Source organism: Stegodyphus dumicola, chromosome 4 (assembly GCF_044657685.1).
Source record: "Stegodyphus dumicola isolate Sdum_Otavi_A_Nest chromosome 4, ASM4465768v1".
Classification (NCBI taxonomy): domain Eukaryota; kingdom Metazoa; phylum Arthropoda; class Arachnida; order Araneae; family Eresidae; genus Stegodyphus; species Stegodyphus dumicola.
In genome coordinates this window covers 59063406-59086000 of record NC_140771.1, presented here as the reverse complement: position 1 = coordinate 59086000, position 22595 = coordinate 59063406, and the positions used below count along the sequence as shown (strand labels likewise).

At 32.0% G+C, this 22595-nt stretch overlaps 1 protein-coding gene across 2 annotated transcripts in view; it reads left to right on the top strand.

Annotated features, from left to right (window-relative positions):
* Nucleotides 1-22595, top strand: part of Pkn (serine/threonine-protein kinase N) — a 157002-nt gene that overhangs the window by 123550 nt on the left and 10857 nt on the right. For both annotated transcript variants that reach the window (XM_035377398.2, XM_035377399.2), the window contains exons 18-19: nucleotides 2542-2649; nucleotides 2794-2874. In XM_035377398.2, the coding sequence (XP_035233289.1) occupies nucleotides 2542-2649; nucleotides 2794-2874 (189 nt within the window). The remainder of the gene's footprint in view (nucleotides 1-2541; nucleotides 2650-2793; nucleotides 2875-22595) is intronic.

Genomic DNA, 22595 nt, shown 5'->3' with positions numbered 1-22595 from the left:
AAGACATCTGCTGTATTATCTTCTTGTGTGTCACATCTATTATCACTTGGACCATGACTAAAAAGGGAATCGTACCACAATTGTGAACCTCTAAATTATCACATATATGATAATCTACATAATACCTTTTCTTTTCGCAATGTTATGTGGAAAAGGCAGCATATGGATTGTACTGTTTTTTTTTTTTTTTTTTTTTTTTTTTTTTTGCAAGCAAGCCGTAAAAGGAAAAAAATGAAATGAAAAATATATTTTTCATGAGTTTTAAAAGAGAAGTAAATAATGATTCTCCTCACAAACATGAAACTTCCATACATGAATAAATCAGAAAACTTCAGAATTTGGCGGAAATACCCGGATACAATTTTCTATGTAAAATTTTAAAATCTCATTCTTTATTTTTGCATCTGTAATTTTTGGATGTATTTATTTACTTGCAGTTTATTAAAATTATGTTGCATTTATTTGCAATATAATATATCTCTCCTCCTTTTTTTTCTGAAAACATTTCTATAGTCGTTTCTGTAACTTGTAAAAATTCTTTAACTTTGTGATCAAATTATGTGTTTACAAAATGCAAAGGAAAGCAATATTTAAATTAAATCTGTTTTTTATTTGGATTTGAAAGTATCAAAACGGGTCTTAAATAGAATTTTATTCGGTTTTATATTCCTAAAACAAAATTTAGTCAAATTTTCATTTTTTAATTCTTATTATATCGAAAGGAAGTTTATTTTTATATTTGAAATTTTGTTTAACAAAATGTTACATGAGAAAATTTAGTTAAATTTTACAACATAGAAATTTGGTTTTTAGTTCACTTAAATACGAGGGCTATTTTTTTTTCAACCTCCGATGGGCCATAAAGAAAAGACGGGTGAATATACAAAAAAGATTTTATTACCAAAAGTAATGTACAATACAGGTTATTTCTCTACATAATCACCTTGGCGATTGAGGCATTTGTCATATCTGTGAACAAGCTTTGCAATACCCTCTTCATATAGTGTCCCCGCCAATGATTGGAAGTGAGTTGCGATGGTTTCTTTCAGCTCCACATCATTTCGGAAGCGCTTCCCACCAAGCCACTGTTTCAGTTCAGGGAACAGATGAAAGTCACTTAACACTAGGTCGGGACTATATGGTGGATGTTCGAAAATGTCCCATTGAAATTGCTGAAGGAGCTGTTAGGTTACACGAGTGCTGTGAGGATGGGCATTGTCGTGGATCAAAACAATTCCAGAAGTCAGCATGCCTCTTCGTTTGTATTAAATAGCTCTCTGTAAGCGTCGCAAAGTTTCGCAATATGAATCTACATTAATTGTTGTTCTAGGCTGCATAAACTCCACAAGCAACACACCTTTTTGGTCCCCAAAAACAGTTGCCATAACCTTACGGTTGTTAAAGGTTCGTTTGAATTTTGTGGGTCTCTTTGGAGAATTTCTGTGCATCCATAGTTGTGATTGTCGTTTCGTTTCGGGCGTGTCATATTGAATCCAAGTCTCATCACCTGTCACAATGGATTTCAAAAACTCTTCTTCATCAGTATTGTAAGGGTCAAGAAACTCAAACGCTGCAACCATCCGTCGAATTTTGTAGTCGTCAGTCAACATCTGTTGGGACCCAGCGAGTGCAAACTTTTCTGTAGTGCAACTGTTCAGTAACAATAGAGTACAGGAAAGATCTTGGAAACTTCCGGAAATTTCATCGATAATTCACTTATGGTTAACCTTCGATTTTGCTTAACCGCTTGGTCAACCCATTGTACAATGTCGTCTGTAGCGACAGACATGCGTCCTTCACCTCCTTCATCATGCACATCAGTTTGACCATCTTTAAACTTTCGACACCATCACTCATAAAGCTGTTTCCATACACTCGATTCATTCTTCGATGAATTTCCGGTGCACTGTTCCCTTCTGCCTGCAAGAAACGAATAACAGCTCGCAATTCACACTTGGCGGGAGAATCAATAGCGACAGCCATGTCTGCGTGACTGCAGCTTAACAGAAAATGGCGTGTTGAATGCGCCAGTGACAGAGCGTGTGGAGGGGAAGATGCGCAGTCGCCTACTATGCACACCAACCACCTGCCGCATACCTGGCCATCATGCTGTGCGATCGGAGGTTGAAAAAAAACAATCTACGTATATTGTTGTTTAATTTAGTTTTATGGAACTAAGTTAAACATGTTATTACTATGTAAACTAAATTAAATATGTTTTATGGTTGTTTAGTTCTGCACTTTTTAAATTATTTATTTTGCTTTCCTCTCCTCTTTTTGTGAAAATTATAAATTAATTGCTTAATAAATACAGAAAGATAGCCTATTTTTTACATTAAATATTCTTTCTCTTTGTTTGCATTTTTTTACATCTATACTTGGCTTAAAGCCAATAAATGTACCTTTTGTGTATCTCTTTGTATGTTCAAAATACAAACTCAAGCTTTTTTCCTTTACAAGTTTGAAATATAAAATTTTGTGTTTAATTTTTGCTCTAACTTTTTAAGTATTTATTTTAACAATTAAAATATTTTATTATAGTCTCCTTTCCCTGGAGATGATGAAGAAGAAGTATTTGACAGCATTGTTAATGATGAAGTTCGGTATCCCACATTTCTCTCTCTCGAATCTATTGCTATTATGAGGCGTGTAAGTAAAAATTTTGGATAATATGTGTAATTAATTTTATGTGTTTGATATTGTATTTCAATAGAATTGCAATAAATTTGTATATATACATTTTAATTGCCATGTTGAAAATTGTAGAAATTCAACAAATATTTGTATGTTTAGCTTTTGCGAAAAAATCCTGAAAGAAGGTTAGGAGCAAGTGAAAGAGATGCTGAGGATGTTAAGAAGCAGGCATTTTTCCGAGTGAGTACATACATTATTTACTTTCTTCCAGGTTGTGTGCATTATGCATATAAGATATGTGACTGTTAAATAATGCACTTGAAGACAAAAGCTATTGTTAAAATCTGAAGTGCTATCCTCTAGCTATGTACATTAGTCTTCTGTTGCTGAACACTGTTGCAGGTCTATTTGTATCAACTCTTTCAGTATTGCACAGACTTCTTTGTCTCATCCATAATCTGAAGTAAATATAGCAGTGTTGCTAATTCTCCCGATTGAGGCGGGAGACTGCCAATTTCTGACTATACTTCCATAAACCCGATTTTCAACACATTTCTCTGGGCTTTCTGTGATTTAAAAAAAAATTTCTCATGATTTTTATATAGCTTGGCTCAATACTTCATTATTTTCAGCTAAAAAAGTGATTTTTGGTGTCTGAGTTTTTCTCTAGATGCATATAAAAATACCCATGTCATTTTATCACTGGCAAATCGTGTGCTTCTGCGTTGTGTATAAATCCAAAACCCGTGTCTGAAAATGTCATGTTTCAGTTCTCCAGTGAGAATCAAGCACCACTGTGGTTCACCTGGCATATATTAGCAAATGATACACAAAGCTAGATCAAGGTTGTTTATTTTGTTTGTCTCATGCGTGAGCAGCTTAAGTTTCGTGTGCTTCCTAGGAACATATTAAGAAACTGTGATCTTTTGTCTTAGTTATTTGTATGAAAAATGTAAAATACTCAGCTACTTTTCAAAAATCATACACAGATGACTTTCCTTCTGTTATTTTAAGAAGATGTAATATTGCTACGTATATCATCTGTCATTGAAATTTTTTGATTTCGCAGGGTGAAAGGGCCAATGTTCTGAAGCATGTGCTTGCGTACGCAAGGACAGCATCAGTTGTATTGGAAAAAAGAAATTATATGGAAACAAAAGACCAAAAAGTTAATTATCCAGAATGCCCATTCTCTGCCTTTTTACTGGCACTTCCTCCCACTCATTGCATCGAATCATGCTGAGCTTTTTTCGAAAAATATTTCCCATCAGTAAATTCGCTAAGAAATACTCAAGTGCAAGGGCAAAAAAGAAATTGGTCTGAAAAATAACAGGGTTCGTATGATCCTTAAGAATCCTAAAAGTCCTCAGGTTTTTCTAAATCGATATTTGGTCCTTAAATGTCCTTAATTTCAACCGAAATCAGGAGAAGGTCCTTAATTTTAATTATCTGAAATTTCTGTTTGTTTTTACTACTGCCCCTTTCAGTGTGAATTAAGCATTTTGGGGGAATATTTTTAGCGATTCACTGACAAATAAGGCTATCTTTTGAATGGGATCATGAGTTATAAATTTGTTCCTCTTTCTAATACAAACAGTGCGATACTCAAGTTTGAGTATCACTAAAGTGAAACATAAGCATTTTGAAATTATTTCATTTTTTCCAATGAAGAGCTCGTAATAACTTTTTGGGGATGTGAATTCTTTCATCATTTTGACGATTTTAAGATCAATTTCTGTAGAAAATTTTTAATTTGGAAATCTGAGAATTTTTTGCCAATTTTTTTAAAGCTTACAACATTGATAAATTTCATTAAAATAATGGTAATATCTTGAAATTGTATTTAAGAAATAACATTAAAATAAAGCATTTTTATTTTTCTCTATCATATTATAAAGTGACATTACTTTCCATTTTGTATAATCTAAAAAAGATTAGAAAAAAGAAGGTAAGCAACTGCATAACCTTATCTATAAAAAATTGCTAACTTAATTATGAGATTATTTTCTTCACTTTTGTTAATCTAATACTCTTATAGTGAAAATTATTTCTTGTTTTGTTTCAGTTTATTCTTAAAGTGTTATTAAAATTTTCATACACAGCATGCAGTCAGTTACTTGAATGTCGATTTGTTAGTTATGATGAAAGTCAGCTATATAATATTTCAGTAGGGTTTGAATTTATTAGATTGTGCCAAAACACACTATGGCTATCTGCTTAAGGGGTAGGATTCCTTTGTAGAGTACATTCTGAGAAACTGGTTCATATGCACATTATACTTTAGGAAAATCATGAAAATCTTCACGCAGCTTTGTTTTGTTTTTTAGAAATACTGTATACTTGCAGTGAACCTCCTTGGTGACTATCTAAGACGAACAGTGTTTTTGAGATCAATAACATAGGTTTTGATCATTATTACGCTAGTTCACCACATCCATACAAAATTAAAAAAATACGGAATTTTAAGTGGTCGCTTTAAATTGGATAGCTTACATTTACTTTTAGATTTAGTTATTTCTTATTAGCACTGTAAAAGTATTATTTAATTTTTCATATACATTTTATTCGAAAATTTCATAGTTACTTATTGAACTTGCAGTGACCAACTTCCTAAGACAATTTTTAATGTTTTTCTTCGGTGTTTCTTAATTTTCAAAATATCTTAATTTATGCACTTCAGAAATCTGTAGTGAAATTAAAATTAATATTTCTCAGTGAGATTCTATTTTGGGACGATTTTTTGTCCTTGGATTTCTTTGCTTAGCAACTTTGAAGGGACTAATTTTTTTTGTAAATTTTTAATTAAAAATAAAATTTAATGAAATAAAAACTAATTTAATTCTCCTTATACAATTTTCAAGGATAAAAACTGCATGTATTTTACATTGGCATTTATTTTCAGTGAGGGAAACGTTTCAAGTATAATTTTTTTTTTTTTTTTTTTTTTTTTTTTTTTTTTTTTGTATTTAAATGACAAACTGTTTGGAATAAGAAAATGTAATATTTTTATGTGTCATTTTAAATGCTTTAGAAACATGATTTTGAATATCAATCATAACTAAATTTTAAAATCCGAGATTGCTTTGTTGCATGATTATTTTTTAATTAAAGTTACCAGAAAGAATATTTTTTCAATAAAATGAAAGTATTTAGTTCTTCTACTCATTAAACTATTGGAAAAAGATATCTTGAAAGAAGGCATATTAATTTCCATAGTTTACGTCTTAAATCAAACAAAAGTATCTTTTAGTTTTAATAATTTTACAAATCTTTTAGTTTTTTTTTCATCTGTAATTAACTGTAGTTTTAGTTTCACAATTCATAATAATAAACAAAGATATACTGTGAATTATATAAATCAATGAGGTAAATGTAGAATTCAGTACATCCATGTACACCACTGTAAATAACAAATATCATAATTGCTTGTCTGATTTCTTTTGATGATTGAACTGGGGGGGGGAAATAACCACAGTAATTTTAAAGCATTATACCAATTTCATATACTTGTAAAGCACTTATATTTTTTCATTTCTTTTTATTTATATTCTTCTCATTATTTACATAAAGTTTTGTGCTTAAATACATTAAATTGTAAAAGCAAATTTTATAATTTTTATGTGTAAAGACCAGACACCAAATTTTCAACGTTATTTTGACAGAGTAAAACATGTTTCGGGAAAATCTGTATATTTCTCTTATTGGTCTGAAGAAATATTTAATAATAAAGAAATAAAAAAGGAAATAAATGCATATTGCACAGTTCTAAAAACACACTGCTTAAAATTTATATAATTAAAAAAATATTTAATTTTGGAAAATGTTTGCCTCATTCTAAATATTTTCCATTCTCAGTGACAAAGTTTGAATTTATGATGTTTTTATCATGCGTATAATCGAAAAGTTTTGCCTCCTTAATCAAACTACATGAATATGTAATTTTATTGGGAAAAGATTAAAATGTTGTATTATTCATTATTCATTTTGCTGAAGGTTGGCCAAAAAAGAGAAAAAAAAAATATCCATTAAATCTATAATTTTAATATGCATAATTCATTGATGAAATTATATATTAATTAAATAAATATGTATGTATGAATAGATATATGCAAAAGAGGCAAAGGTCTTTATCAAAAACAAACAAGAAAGGGTGATCTAAACATGTTTGGTAAACTCTTAACTAAACCTTTCTGGGTTCTCTTTTTAAACTGCATGGTAGCTGTAAAATATACAAGTTAAGAAATGCTGTTTCTGTCTGTACGTGGAGCATCATCAGTAATGACTGAAATTTTCAGCTGTCTTTTATTAACCAAATATCCTTAAGCGCCCAGAGGGGACAGATCATGGAGGTAAGAAAGCTTCTTCCTACCTCCATGGGACAGATTTCCAGGAGTTACGCTTGATCGAAACACCCGTTCTAACAGTTGACTCTCCTCAATAGTATAATTAGCTGTAATTTGTCCCTCCCCCCTGAGTTCAGCCGCTTAGCTTGTTTTACAATGCCATACTCAGAACTAAGGTCTTGTTAGTTTCCTGAAAAGTTCCTAAATGCTTTTATCTTGCGTACAGATTGCTACAGTTTCCAGCCAAACCCTGATTCTCACTTCTTTTTCGAAACAAATATATACTACTATTAATGAAAGAAAAAATTTCATTTCATGAATAAAATAACTGAATATAAAATGTGAAACTAAAATCATTTATTAAAAAATGAACTTAAAAAAAATGCTCATAAATCAATATTCTTAAAATTTTAAGTGCGGTGAAATACAGCATTTAATTCTTTCCCTTAAACATTTTAAGATGTTTTTTAAATTTTCAATATTTAGTTATTCAGATTTCAAGCAGCAAAATCATCTTCTCCAAATGCCAATTTTTAAATGTATTTAACTCCTCAAAAAAGTATTTTTTCTTTCATTTAAAGATTTTATATTTTGACAACTTGCATATTTTTGTTTTTGATATTCTGTACTATATCACAAATAAAATTATAAAATTTTGCTCATAAAAATTCATAGATTCATGAGTCTATTTGAACTAATTGTGTTTAATATGTTGAAGGCTTATGTTAATAGAGTTTTATAATATGTTTTTAGTAGAAAGTATGCACTAACATACAATGTGCATTAAATTAATTGAGTCGCAGGATCAATAAGAAACCATGGTTATTACCAAAATATATGAGGACAAAGTCTACAAAAATGAATGAGGGCAATATTTATAATAAATAAGAACTATATACAACTTCTCATACTCCCACACCATCGCCACTATATAAAAATTAAACATATTGGAACAATAAAATGAATAAAAAAAGGAAGTCTGAGCAAACCAGTACTCCATAAAAAAATCATGTGGTTCGAGTATATACAAGTATTTCGAGTATATATAAGTATTAGTATATAGTATGAATCACAACCAACATACTAATTAAGCCTAAAGAGAACATATATCAAAGTATAAGAAATGGCTAACTCCGTGAAATACAAAGATGAAAAAGATATTTTTGTTTGATTTAAAACGTAAACTATGAAAAACATGCCTTCTTTAAAGATATCTTTTTCCAAAATGTGTCAGATGCTTTTAGTTGAAAGCGTAGAACACTAAATACTTTCATTTTATTTAAAAATTATTCTTCCTGGTTATTTTAATTAAAAAATAATCATGCACAAAGCGAACTCAGATTTTAAAATTTAGTTATGGTTGATATTCAAAATCATATGTTTATAAGACATTTAAAATTATACATAAAAATGTTACATTTTCTTATTCCAAAAAATTTGTCATTTAAGTACAAAAAAGCTGTACTTGAAACGTTTCAGTCACTGAAATAAAAGTCATTATAAAAATATGGAGTTTTTAATCCTTGAAAATTATATAAGGAGAATTAAATTAGTTTTTATTTCATTAAATTTTATTAATTAAAAATTTACAAGAAAAATTAGTCACTTCAAAATTGCTAGGCAAAGAAATCCAAGGACAAAAAATCGTCCCAAAATAAAATCTCACTCAGAAATATTAATTTTGATTTCACTACAGATTTCTGAAGTGCATAAATTAAGATATTTTGAAAATTAAGAAACACCGAAGAAAAGCATTAAAAATTGTCTTAGAAAGTTGGTCACTCTAAGTTCAATAAGTAATTACAAAATTTCCGAGTAAAATGTATATAAACAATTAAATAACATACTTTTAAGTGCTTAATAAGAAATGTCTAAATCTAAAAGTGGGTTTTTTTTTTTTTTTTTTTTTTTTTTTTTTTTTTTTTTTTTTTTTTTTTTTTTTTTATTATTGGCGGGCTCTTATCCGACTTGGACTGGGCCACTACTAAGGCCAGAAGTGATAGTCACTTTATTATGAAGGCACCGAATACCTTTTCCTCCTATGAAGAGATGGACAGTTAGAACCATTCCTCCTCCAAGATTCGAATCTGGGACGTTTGGTATTGCAACCAGACTCTCCAAACCACTATACCGTCTGGGCGGCCTAAACCTAAAAGTATTTGTAAGCAATCCAATTTAAAGCGGCCACTCAAAATTCCATATCTTTTTAATCTTGTGGGGATGTAATGAACTTGCGTAATGATTAAAATGATTATTCTTCTCATAAAAGCTGTTCATCTTAGAGACATAGTCACCAAGAAGGTTCACTGCAAGTATACATTACGTCTAAGGAAAAAAAAAACCTGCATGAAGATTTTTGTGATGGTACTTTCTAGTACCCGGTACAAAATACCCTTTACTCAAGTAACCATTACTTTGAAAAGTACCGAAAACCGATTTCAAGTATCGAGTACCCAAGTAACGATTTGGAGTACCGGAGTAACAGTTTGCTGTACCGGAGGACCCTAGTAACGATTTGGAGTGCCGAAGTGCCCTAGTAACGATTTGGAGTACCGAAATATGCAGTTAACGATTTTGCGCACTGAAGGAACTCTGCCATGTCACCACGTGTTTGATTTTATCTGTACGGAGTAAGATTTTGAATATCAGAAAACATGTCAACTACGGAAGTGTCTGAGGAGCAGGAGAGCGCGGCGGGTTGTTTCTGGTGTTGGGTTTGTGTAGATTGTCTGTGATGGCTTGATGGCAAGGGGGTCCAAAATTTTGCAGAAAAGTGTGACATGATTTATGGACAGCCCCAAATGAGCATAGTTGCATACTTGAAAAACGTCGGAAGATTTTCTTTGTATGATATTGAAGGAAGGCAGAGTACACTATGTTTTTTTCGGCTGTGTTGTGTTGTTGGAGGGAAACAAAGGATAAAAAATCGGAAAATAGAAATTTTGATGTAACGCTATACTATGAGTAAAAATGTCACAATAAAATAGAAAATTAACTATAACTAGCTGTGTAGCAACCTGATAGGTTGCAGTTCCCTAAGTAAATATCAGAAATTTAATGATCAATCTGTTTTAACATGATATTTTTTATTTATATGGATAAATAACATACCACAGAAGTCGTTTAATACCTTCAATTCGGTAGTAAAGGGCATAGGGGTGCGTAAGGTCTAGAAATTAAAATAATCACAAACCTTTATCCTACTTATAGATAAGATAATGACCTTCAGTACCACTGCGAAATAAAACTTATTCAAGCTACCAAATTTTAAAAAAGATAAATCTCTTATTCTCTACTCTCCCCTATATATATTAAAAATTCTGAATAAAAAAGTAAGATAATTTAAACATTAAATATAACATAAATGACCTTGTATGTTTAATTGTACAATACTGGCATAAAATAAAATTTACACATTTATTCATATACACATGGTTGAAGAGTTTTTCCACAAAAAAGTTTATACTGTTCCTTTTTAAATTACATTTAGGTTTATTTCGAGTTAAATTTGTACTTTTGGAGACTTGACACCGTACAATAAACAACAAAATGATGAGAAATATTTTTAAAAACAAATATGATTTTAAAAAATGCATAAACATATATATCTGATTTAAACATTTTGAATTATCAAAAGCACTAGAAAATGAGGTGTGTTTTGAAAAGTGAGATAAGTTAATATATTTGGATGTACTACACTAATCAGTAAATTTCAGCAAAATGGTTAAAAATATTTTTAAAAATGCACAATATGATTTTAAAAGGCACATTCGATATGAAAATTTTGAATTGAAGATTATCAAAAACACCAGCAAATAAGATATCAAAGGGTTTAAAACTGTGAGAGCGCAATACCTGGATGCAGTAACTGCTGTAAACACAAAAATGTAACAGAATGGTAAAAAATATTTTTAAAACTCAAATTACAGCCAAAGCGCATTCGACATAAGAATTTTGAGTAAAAGATTATTAAAAACACTAGGAAATAAGGCAGCATGTCTTTAAAACTACGAGAACGTAATATCTGGATGCTGTAACAGCAAAAAGCAACAAAAATATTTGTAAAATCGCATTATATGAATTCAGTAAGTACATTCGATAAAAAAATTTAAATTAAAGATGATTTAAACACTAGAAAGTAAGATAGCATGCTTTCAACTATATGAAAATTTAACATATGTGAGCAAAGCTAAGTAAGTTATAGAACTGTAGAACTTTATATTATATTAATAATCTAAATACAATTTCAAAATAATATTTTTTTTAAGAAATTGATATTTGAATGAAGTAATATTTCATTTAATTAAAACAAATAAAACTAGTTAGATAGGCTGTGCAAAACGTTATAAAAGTATCAAATTTTTTAACTTTATGGAAATTTTAGGCATTTAATTCCTTTTATTTTTTTAATAAAGACCACTTAAAATATGTAACGAAAAATTAAGCATAAAAAAATTGACTCCCAGAAACAGTTTTGAAAATAATGCAGCGAAAATAAACATAGAAAAAAACATTTTAAGCTGAACTTAGGTTGGAATTTTAAGAAGGTCAACAAATGATTAAATATTATAATTGTAATGTAAGAAAATTAGTTGTTTCAACTTTTGTCCACTCAAACGGTTTCGCCGATTATTCAGTATTAATCCAGCTTTAGAGAACACCCTTTCGCATGGCACTGAAGTAGCCACAAGGCCTAATTTTTTCCGTGATAATTCATACAAATTTGGAAATACATTTTTACTCTTTTCCCATCACTCCAGTGGATCAGATTTCCTGGAAAGAATGGGCTCTTGCAGGTATCTTTTCACTTATGTCGCAGCTTTGTCGATCGCCACATCTGCTGCGGGAGCTGATGAAGTTCGAGAGTCTTTAACTTTACTCTTAAACTCGAACCAAACCCATGATTCGTCTATCTCTTCATCATCCCCTTCCACATCCTCAACAAGATTATGTGTAGTTTGTGCAACTACCGATAACTCGCAGATAATATCACTTTCAATTATTTTGGCGACATCACATTTGAGCCCTAATTTTTTTATTCGGGTGTCAAGGAAAGCGGCTTGAGCCAATGTCTTCTCTTGAATCGATAGTTGTAAATCTATTACCCAATTCACGTTATAGTACTAGTACCACATTTTGTACTTGTTCATTAACACTTTTTACTAAGCAGATTTTCACAGATTTTTTGAAGTCCGCCGATTAACACAGGCGCTGATGCTGGCAAGTATTTTTCCGAACTCAACTCGCAAGTCACCTTTTCAAAAGCTTCCAAAACGTCACAAAGATGTTGGACACTTTCCCATTCCGGCACATCAAGAGCCTCTGGGGGTCGTTCATCAAACCCATTGTAGAACGAATAGCGTCTTTCAGTTCAAGGAAACGTTTTACCATATAAAACGTGCTGTTCCAACGAGTCTTCACATCTAAGATGACTTTTAAGTCTTTTCTCTCCTCACTAGAGCACAGGTATTTTCGCAGATTTTTTGCAGCGATATTACTTCTCCTGTAAACTATCACAATATCCCTAATTTCCGTTAGAAGGTCAACCTCGTTTAGAAAATTTGTGACAGCCAAATTGAGAGAGTGTGCAATGCATCCTAAATGTTTTAACGTTGGATCGCTGTCGACAGCGTTAATCATATTTTTGGCATTGTCAGTCACTATTAAAGACACTTTTTCCATCGGAAAATATGGTTGGCAAATGTGTATGATATTTTCTGCAATATTTTTGGCTGAATGACGTTCATCAAAAATTTAGCAGTCAATCAGTACCATTTTCCTTTGCATGTGTTCGTCAATAAAATGGCCTGTCACGGCCATGTAACTTTCAGCCTTTGCTCCAACAGTCTACAGTCAAACAGATATTTTGTACAGCACTAAGAACGTTTTTTAAACTATTCTTTTTTTCTTCATAAGCAGCAGGAAGCAATGATTTAGAAACCGTTTTCCGTGAAGGTAAGGAATAGGTTGGATTCAAAGCCTTTGAGTATTCTCAGAATCCCTCGTTTTGTACGATACTTATTGGTTGTAAATCCTTATATGCCATTTTGATCAGTGCATGATAGATTACTTTTTTTTTATGTACATCCATCGTATTTCTCTGGACAAACTGCATTATGCTAGACTGGGAGTTTTGTGAAAATACACCAACAATATCACAAACACTGATGTCTACCGTAAGTTGTGTAGTCTGCTGGGATGTGCATGGTTGCCCACCATCTGCAGGGCTAGTGACGACAGAACGGGCTATAGCAGCATCAATATCATCAACATCTTGATTCAGCAAAGTGCGTTTCTTGTGAAGATTTATACAAGGATGATCCTTTGCAAATGTTTTTTTTAATTTCCTGTTGAACTACTACCTTTGATGGATAAAAGGTCTTTACAAATGTCACACATAACGTTTTCGTCTTCATTAGTGTAGGAAAAGTGCTGCCAAACCAAGCTGAATTTCCTTTTCTTACTAGACATTTTGTAATTCGATTTTTTTTTTTTTTTTTCCTGAGACGTAAGAAACTGATAGAGACTAAGCAATTCTATAACGTACCGATACTCACCAGTACGAAATAAGAATGAATCTTATGGGAAAAGTGATGAAATTGGGAGATGGTCATCAGCATCGTCAGATAAGCATAAAAAAAATTCTATTAACGACTTCTGCTGTTCACTCTAGCTGCAAATTCTAAAATCAGCACTACGCTGTGAAAAGGGTAAGTGCAATATCGCTTAATGATTCTATTAATCAGGCGTGAAAGAGCAAAAAATGCAAAGGAAAAAAAGGGAGGGACGTGTATGTTTACATAAACATGTCCGTATAATTTTCGGTGTTCCATTCGATAGTTCCCCCCCCCTCAAATAAGCTCCAGAGGGAGTTAAAAAAAAAAAAGATTCGGACTGCCAGGTCAAAGTTCACCTCTCTTCTTATCGGAGGAGCATCGTCACGTCCTGGGGGGTAAAGCAGGCGTTGACAATCCAGCGTTAGGCACGTGACCTGGGTTTAGTTTTTGGAGAGATGAAAATCTGTTTTTAGAAGGGGGAAGAATTATCATAAGTGGGTCAGTTATCTTTGTTCTTTCATTAGAAAAGTTTAAATTGCATCTGTATTTTATGTTGATCGGCTTAGCGATCCACTAGATGCTGTGGCATTTTCTGAAGTAGGTACAGCGGGATAAAAAAGGATCATATGATTTACGTTGCCCTATTAAGCAAGCAAACGAAAAATATTTTTCGTCATTTATGCTAAAAATATGTTGAGGAAAAGGAAGTAATCTAGTTGGTAGTTGATTCCATTCACCAATCCAACAACAGCAACTTACCAAATCAATCATTTCAGATCCACGCAGTTTTTTTCCTACAAACAATGAAAAATTAAAACATGCACAATTTGGATTGCAAATCATCTAGCACTCCCCTCCCTTTTCCACCTGACTATACCGACTCCAATCACAAGCGAGCAATGCCGGCGACAGTGACTCCAACTGCTACTATTCCCCCCACACACAACAAATGGCCTTTCGAAAAATTTCCACTATTTCACACTCGTCCTCCTGCGCACACAAAGGCAATTAATTATACTCCCTCAAACTCTAGTCTCCGTGACGAACGGAACGGAAGTTCTCCCCTTTCACGTTTGCCATTCAATGCCCTATTTCAAAGTCATTTATGGACACAAGGAGCGCATATCACCATTTCGCAAATACAACCAGATACTACTTTCCTCGTACCAAAACCGAAGTGAGCTAAACCCTCATCTATCCTCCAGTAACGAATACCGAAATACCGAGAAGAGACGCATATTTTCGTTACAAAGTAGCGAATACCGAAAAGCACCCGTTTCGGTACAGAAGTAATGAATACCGAAAAGTACCCATTTCGGTACAGAAGTAACAAATACCGAAAAGTACCCATTTCGGTACAGAAGTAACGAATACCGAAAAGTGCCAGTTTCAATACAGAAGTAACGAATACCGAAAAGTAACGGGTACTTGGATGTACCGATTTTCAGTACCCGTTACAACTAAGTACCCGTTACAAAATACCCGGTTCGGTAGTACCGACTCATCACTAAGTATAATGTGCATATGAACCAGTTCCTGAGAATGTACTTCACAAAGGAATCCTACCCTTTAAGCAGATAGCCATAGTGTGCTTCGGCACAATCTAATAAATCCAAACTCTACTGAAATATTATATAGCTGACTTTTGTCATAACTAACAAATCAACATTCAAATAACTGACTGCACTCTGTGCATGAAAATTTTAATAACACTTTAAGAATAAACTGAAACAAAACAAGAAATAATTTTTGCTATAAGAGTATTAGATTAACCCTTTCTGGCATGCTACCTTTTAAAGTCGGAGTTTTGATTAAAAAAAAAAAAAAAAAAAAAAAAAGTAGGCAGTCTAATTAGGCCTAGAGGAGTACACAAGTAAAATTTTGTGAAGATAGCACTTATCGTTTTAATTCTGTGGATGTGCCCAAAGTGGCACACTGATTGAATAGAGCTTCGAAAAAAGTGCTGAAACGAGCATTGTTGTCAATGAACTGACCGATGAGATGCGGAGAAACAAAGAATACAGACTCTCATTTGTCCTAGATAGATTATCAGTGAGACCGGTCTGGGCACACCTAGGGTTCGCCGTTTGATTTTAAGCAAGATTTCAAGGTAAAAATTTAAAACTAATATAGAATAAGGAGATTAGCATACAGCCAAAAAAATAACATAGAAATTTCTTTTCAAACAATTCCTTTTATACCCTAAAAAAAAATCTGGAAGATTTCTTTGAAAAATGTGGATCTTAAAAAACTAAACATGGCTAAAATATAAGGACTGGTTTGTGTTGAGTTACCATCTACTATAAATAAAGAAGGTTCAGAGTAACCTATAGTAACCTATAAATCCTTTTTCATTAAATTTTTCTGTGCGTACGGAAGGAAATTTTTTAGACTGGACACTTTCTGCTGCAAAGGGGTTAACAAAATTGAAGAAAATAATCTCATAATTAAGTTTGCAATTTTTTTATAGATAAGATCATGCAGTTGCTTACCTTTCTTTTTCTAAGCTTTTTTAGATTATACTTTGCATGAAAAATTGCCAGTAAAAACTTCATAAAAATGATTTATTAATGACTTTTGTTAGTTACCTATGTTGTTATAAAATTGTATTAAGTGATATAACTTGTATTTATTTTCTATGCTTAAGTTTCATTCTTACTTTATCAGCAAAAATTTATTAGTTAATAAAAGTATGAAAGTAAAAATTATCCTTTCTCTTATCTTGCGCTCACAAATCAATATGGGAATATCCATTTACATTTATTAAAGCCTGAAAAAAGCATGTCTGCAATGTTATCATAATGCAATGATTTGTAGATACTTTATTTTTTACCATGATATTTTCGACGACGATGTTTTTAAACTGCAAAGTTTTTTAACTACTTTATTTTCAACGACGATATTTTGTACCACGATGTTTCAGAACTGCGATCTTTTCTCCCACGATGTTTTGTAGCACGACATTTTCGTCTTGTGTTGTTTTCATCCGTGCCAGACACTGTTTTTATATATATATATTTATAGCCCAAAGGAACGTTAGCTCAGAAGGCTACTAATTTTGTTTTGGCATTTTGCGCACATCGGTTCGCTTTCTGCGTTGTTTCACTTTTCAAACTGTTGCCACCAATTATTATGACCCTGTGTTACATTTAAAGAAATTAAATAATGAAGAATCTGCATAAATGTATGTATGTTTCTTGCATTGTGATAAAACAATGGTACCTAGAGCCATCAAGTTTTGAATGATATAATCCTACTGCGAATATGGGCATCTGGAAGCCCAAATTTTAAATTTGGAATTTGTTTTATCATTGATGTCGTACTTTTGAGTAACAAACTCAACGATTTCAAAGCGAGCAATGGCAACACTGCACGGGGGGGGGGATTTTTATCTCCAGCACGCAAGATTGTGTATTGGAAATTCTAAAAATAGGCTCATTTTAAAATTATTTTGCAATATTGCTGTTGAATTGAATTTTATGGTTTAAGTGTAAGAAACATGGTATTTAATAAATAAAGGCAACACTTTTGAGATTTATTTATTGTTTTATTTTTATTTTATTTATTTATTTATTTATTTATTTTTTAATTTTAAATAAGTAGTATGTAGGTTGGCAAGAATGTCATAGTCATTGGTTCTTTTTGATATGTATCTTGCAATCAGTTAAACATCACATGATGATAAACCTCCCAAATCGTAATGAAAAATCCATGTATTGTTTTTCATTTCTCAAGCATATTCAAAACTTCAGGAGAGTTGTCATGTCTCCCAATTTTTGACCCCCACCAACCCAATTTATAACATATTACTCCCGACTTTTCTTGTTCTTAAAATCTGTCATAATTTTTATATCGTTTGGCTTAATGCTTCATTATTTTTCCCCAAAAAGTGATTTTTGGCTTCTGAAAGGGCTTGTTTTTCCGTAGATGCATTTAAAAATAAAAAACCGAAGTTGTTACATCACTGAGATATGGTGCTTTTCTGCTTTGTGTATGAAAATCCGAAATGTGTCCAAAAATGTTAAGTTCCAGTTCTTCAATGAGAATCAAGTGCCGCTGCGGGTTTATCTGGCATATATTAACTAATAAGCACAAAGCAAGCTCGACATTGTTTATTTCGATCGTCTTGCCAGTTAGACGCAGAAGCTTCATGTGCTTCTCAGAAACTGCAATCTTTTGTCTTAGTTATGTCTCCAAAAAAGTGTAAAATACTCATGTACTTTTTAAAAATTGTACACAGATGACTTTTGTCAAGGAAATCTACTTTTGCAATGTGTGTCATGTCATTGCTTTTTTTTCATTTTGCACATTAGAAGGGCTGATGTTCTTAAACATGTGCGTACACTACAACATGAATTGTACTGGGAAAAAAATTAAGTTTTCTGTGAAATTAAAGGACCAAAATGTAATTAATGCAGAATGCCTGTTTTCTGCTTTTTTACTGGAGCACAACTTGCCACTGAATGCATCGGACCATGTTTCAGCATTTTTAGAAAGATGTTTTCTGGCAGTAAAATTGCTAAGAAATACTTGATGGCAAAAACAGCTGCAACTGTAGAAGAAATGGGTTCAAGAAATTGGTTTGAAAAATAGGTTTTCAGTTATTGATTGCATTAAAGCAGTTCCATTCCACCTCTCTATGGATGGAAGCAGTAATACTGATGCAAACTGATTCTGTATCCAATTGTTTTTATTTTTATTATTTTTTTTTTAATCCAATTGAGTGTAGTTTACATTCTTTCCCCACTTTAGAAGATATTCAACAGGCTTTAATAATAGCACAGCTAATTTATAACTTTAAAAGAAAGTGCAATTCTTCAGGATACTTGCTTAGCAATTAGTGACATAATGGGAATGCAACAGGAATTTTAGGCTTGAAAATTGATGCTGCAGGCATCTTAAAAAGCGATTCATATTTGCAAATTAAGAAATGCACCTATGACCTCTTAAATTTAACAGTCAAAAAGGATCAGCTTCTTTGACAATAAGTGTGGTTGAACTCATTTTTGATATTTATTATTATCTTAAGAAAATTGCTAAAAAGGAAGAGAAAATCAAAACAATTCCAACAGCCACATAATACTGAAATAAGAAAAAATCTGAAATATGTATGCACACACTGGTTATATTTAGAGAAATGTTTAGCTAAAATCCTCGGCCACTTTATGCATTTTTTAAGGAAGAAGTAAATGCTTCTAGAGTTAAGATAAAAGGCTCTGTTGAAGGTTATAAAATACCTTAACTAAATGAATATGTAGTTATTTCATCCGCTGCCAATTTTTCGATGATTCAAGTTAGAAAATGTAATGATCATTTAAGATTCAAATGACCAAAAAAAAAAAAAAAAAAAAAAAGGCTAAAATTACAATTTAGAATTTTAAATATTTTCGAAGATTTGTGGAATTGGAAGATTTGAATACCCACCAGCGACCTAGCTGTAAAATTGCTGAGCAGTGGCATTTCGACCAGGGCTCTTATCCTGGAGAACTGGCTAGCTGCATGGAAGCTAGCGTGGTTTCTACCATGTGTTAATGTGGATACTGTTGCCATTGGAGCAGTCACAAAGCATACTTTGCTTTACTTAAATAAATGTGGAAATTAATATAAAAATAAAACTAATCTTTACTTCATAACTTTAAATAAAAATAAAATAAAATAAACTGTACCAATGGCCTTTACATTAAAAGTAACAAAGAGAAAAGAAAACTAGCGAACTCCTTCATGTTCACTATCTTTTCATATATATGCAACATCGACCAACCCACCAATATAGCGTCATCGGCCAATCAACGGTAACCATGTTAGTTAATCGCTGATTGACCTCTGAACTAAATTTGCATGAGACAAACAACCAAACATTAAGTCAACAGTGACCCCTTTTTCCTCATACAAAAATAAATAAGTAAATAAAAATTCTGAAAGATTTCAGATTTTAAATTATGTCCAAAGGGGTGTTTTTTTAATGTTTTGTGTGTTACCTTTATTTATTAAATGTCATGTTCTTTGCACTTAAACCATAGAATTCAGTTCAATAGCAATGTCGTAAAATAATTTTAAAATAAGCATATCTTTGAAATTTCCGATACACAGTTCCGCGCGCTGGAGATAAAAAGGTCCCCCCGCGTAGAGTGTTGCCATTGCTCGCTTTGAAATCCTTGAGTTTGTTAATCAAAAATTCGTTAAAGTTTTACAAAATATGAACTCGATAGTAAAACAAATTCCAAATTTCAGATTTGGTCTTCCACATGCCCATATTCATGGGAGATCATGTCATTCAAAATTTGATGGCTGTATGTACAGTTGTTTTATCACAGTGTGAGAAATATAAATACATTTATGTGGATTTTTCATTATTTAATTTCTTCAAATACAATGCAGGACATTAGGTGGCAATAGTTTGAAAAGTGAAACGGACATTTATAGTGATTCAACTCAAAATCGCAAAACGAAAACAATAGTCCTTCAGGGACAAAGCCCCTTTGGACTAATAAATAAAGTAAAATAAAATAAAATTCATACTTCGTTTCTATAATATGGACACAATACTTATTGTTCTTAAATACTGTAAACAGTTAAACAAAACTTTTTCAAGTCCATAGCAGTTACAGCTTTTGTAGATAAGTCCGCATTTTTAACTTGATGGCGATGAATTCGAAGTCAAACACCCCATCATTCGCCAGTCTTCTAATAAAGTGATATCGTATGTCAGTATGCTTAGTCTGACTGTTTTCTATTGGTGATCTAGAAAAATCACTTGCAGATTTATCGTAAAATAGTTTACATTCTTTTAAAACTGAACTTCAAAACTTTAAATGTTTTCCCAATTACTGTTACTTCATCCAAATACTATATGAATCCACCCATGGACACATGGTCATCCCTGTTACTTTCATAAGTAAATCAGCATCTGAATAACAATATACATTTAGATGTTTAATCCTCAATAAGTTTAACTTATATGATTTAGTACTATTGAGATTACAAAGCAATTTCAACAATGCGTTCCAGTGCCTAATTCCAGGATTCTCCTGAAATTGCGATAAGATCTTCACTGCATACGCGATATCGGGCTTTGCAGTGCATGATTTACGTATAAGCTACACAAGCTATAGCTTAAGGCGCCAACTTTTTGGCCCCCACCAAAAAATTTAAATATAATATAAATATAGTATAACAGACTTATAAAGGGCTCCATATCTCATTAAGTTGAAATCTGGTTCTGGGACCTTTTTCTATTAGCTACAAAATTTAAACATCCCAATAGATTTCTAAAAGGTAGGTTTTGCATTTCAGCAATTTCTACATTTGTAGACAGACAGTCTAATTTTGTAAGAATAATGCCTTTAGCTGTGGGAAGTAAAGTTATTGGTATCTGAAAATGTTCAAATTTTCGAAAAATTTCTTCGATATATTTTTACTGATGTATGAAAGTGCCCTCGTTGTTTTCTAAAAATCCGATTCCAAGTAATTTTCTAGTTCTGCCTAATACTATAAGATCGAAAAGCTTACCCAACTGTGAGATTACTTTATCCATACACTGTTGAGCTTTACTAAAAATTACAATATCATCTACATATAATAAGAGGATTATATGAGAGCTTTTATAAACACAATTACACCATAGTATTTTCTTAAAATCTAGATTGTCTAAGGTATTTTAAAATTCGCAAAACCATTCATGGCTACTTTCATGTATTATGTGTGTACTTTCATGTAGACCATAAATGGCCCTGTGTAGTAAACTCACGGTATTTTTTCCTTCAATAAATCCCTCTGGCTGAGTCATTTATATGCAAAGCTTAATATTTTCTTATTGAGCTTTGCATGTAAATATGCATTTTTCACATCTTATTGTCAGTTAGTCCATCCATACAAACATACTAGTATTGTGAAAAATATTCTTATGATTGAATGAAAAATTTACTACAGGACTGTAAACCTCATCAAAATCTTCACCCCTTTTTTGTCTGAATCCATGTGCCACTAGATGTACTTTATATCTAACTACTTTGGTCTTTTCATTTCTTTTTAGCATATAGACCCACTTGTTTCCCAGCATAATTTTCTTTTCTGGTTTCTCAACTAATTTCCAGACCTTCCTTTTCTTCATCATGTCAATTTCTTTCCTCATTGCTGTATTTCATTCTTTGGCATTTACAGATTTCTGTGCTTCTTTCAAATTTTGTGGGATAATAATTTCTACAGGATTTCCCTCTTCAGATACAGAACCCTCTTGTTCTACAAAATTAACTTTTCCAGAGTATTCGTTTTTGCAACTGAAGTCAAATATATCTCTTTCAAATTTAATATTTCTAGCCTCACGGTATTTTTTTAAATGTTGTTATGAGACCTAAAATGAGTGTCTGTTTTTTCTATGGAGTAATATTTACCTGTACCATCTAGCCTCTTAACCGCTTTTCTTTGCCAATTTAAGTCTGAAATCTCTTTTGAAGTAGATTTATGTTTTAATGACTTAGTTCCTTCTGTAGAAGTTTCCTGTTCTTTATCCGATTTTGATAACCCCTCTGATTCTTCTAGTCTTTTAAACTTAGTTTTTGATTTCTGGCCCACGATGCTATCTTCTGTGTTCATTTTTTCATTAAATTTCACATTATAAGTTTAAATTCTTGTTATTGTAGAAATGAGTTGTAGCTGCCATATCTACAACCCAATTAAATTTATCTGCATAACCTCCTTTATCTGTAGTTGGCACATAATTTTCTACTAACATTAACTCTTTGTCTTTAAACGGCTCATTTTTTATCGCCCACCTTTAAACTTCTGATTTTTACTTAAATTTTCTTTACACTGAGCTATTATAAGTGTCCACTTTTATGACATCCACAACAAGGTCGTATTTTCGTATTCCCCACTTTTTTTAAGATTTAGTTTTACTTTCAACTTGACAATTTTTTCTGGCATTTGTGCTAATAGTATTAAATATGCTTACCTTGCTGTCTTCTAAATCTGCCTGTACCTGGCAAAGTCAACTTCCTTCCCTTACCAGTTCTTCAGCAATTTTTTCCAATGTAAAATCCTCATCCTTCCACCTATAAGTCAA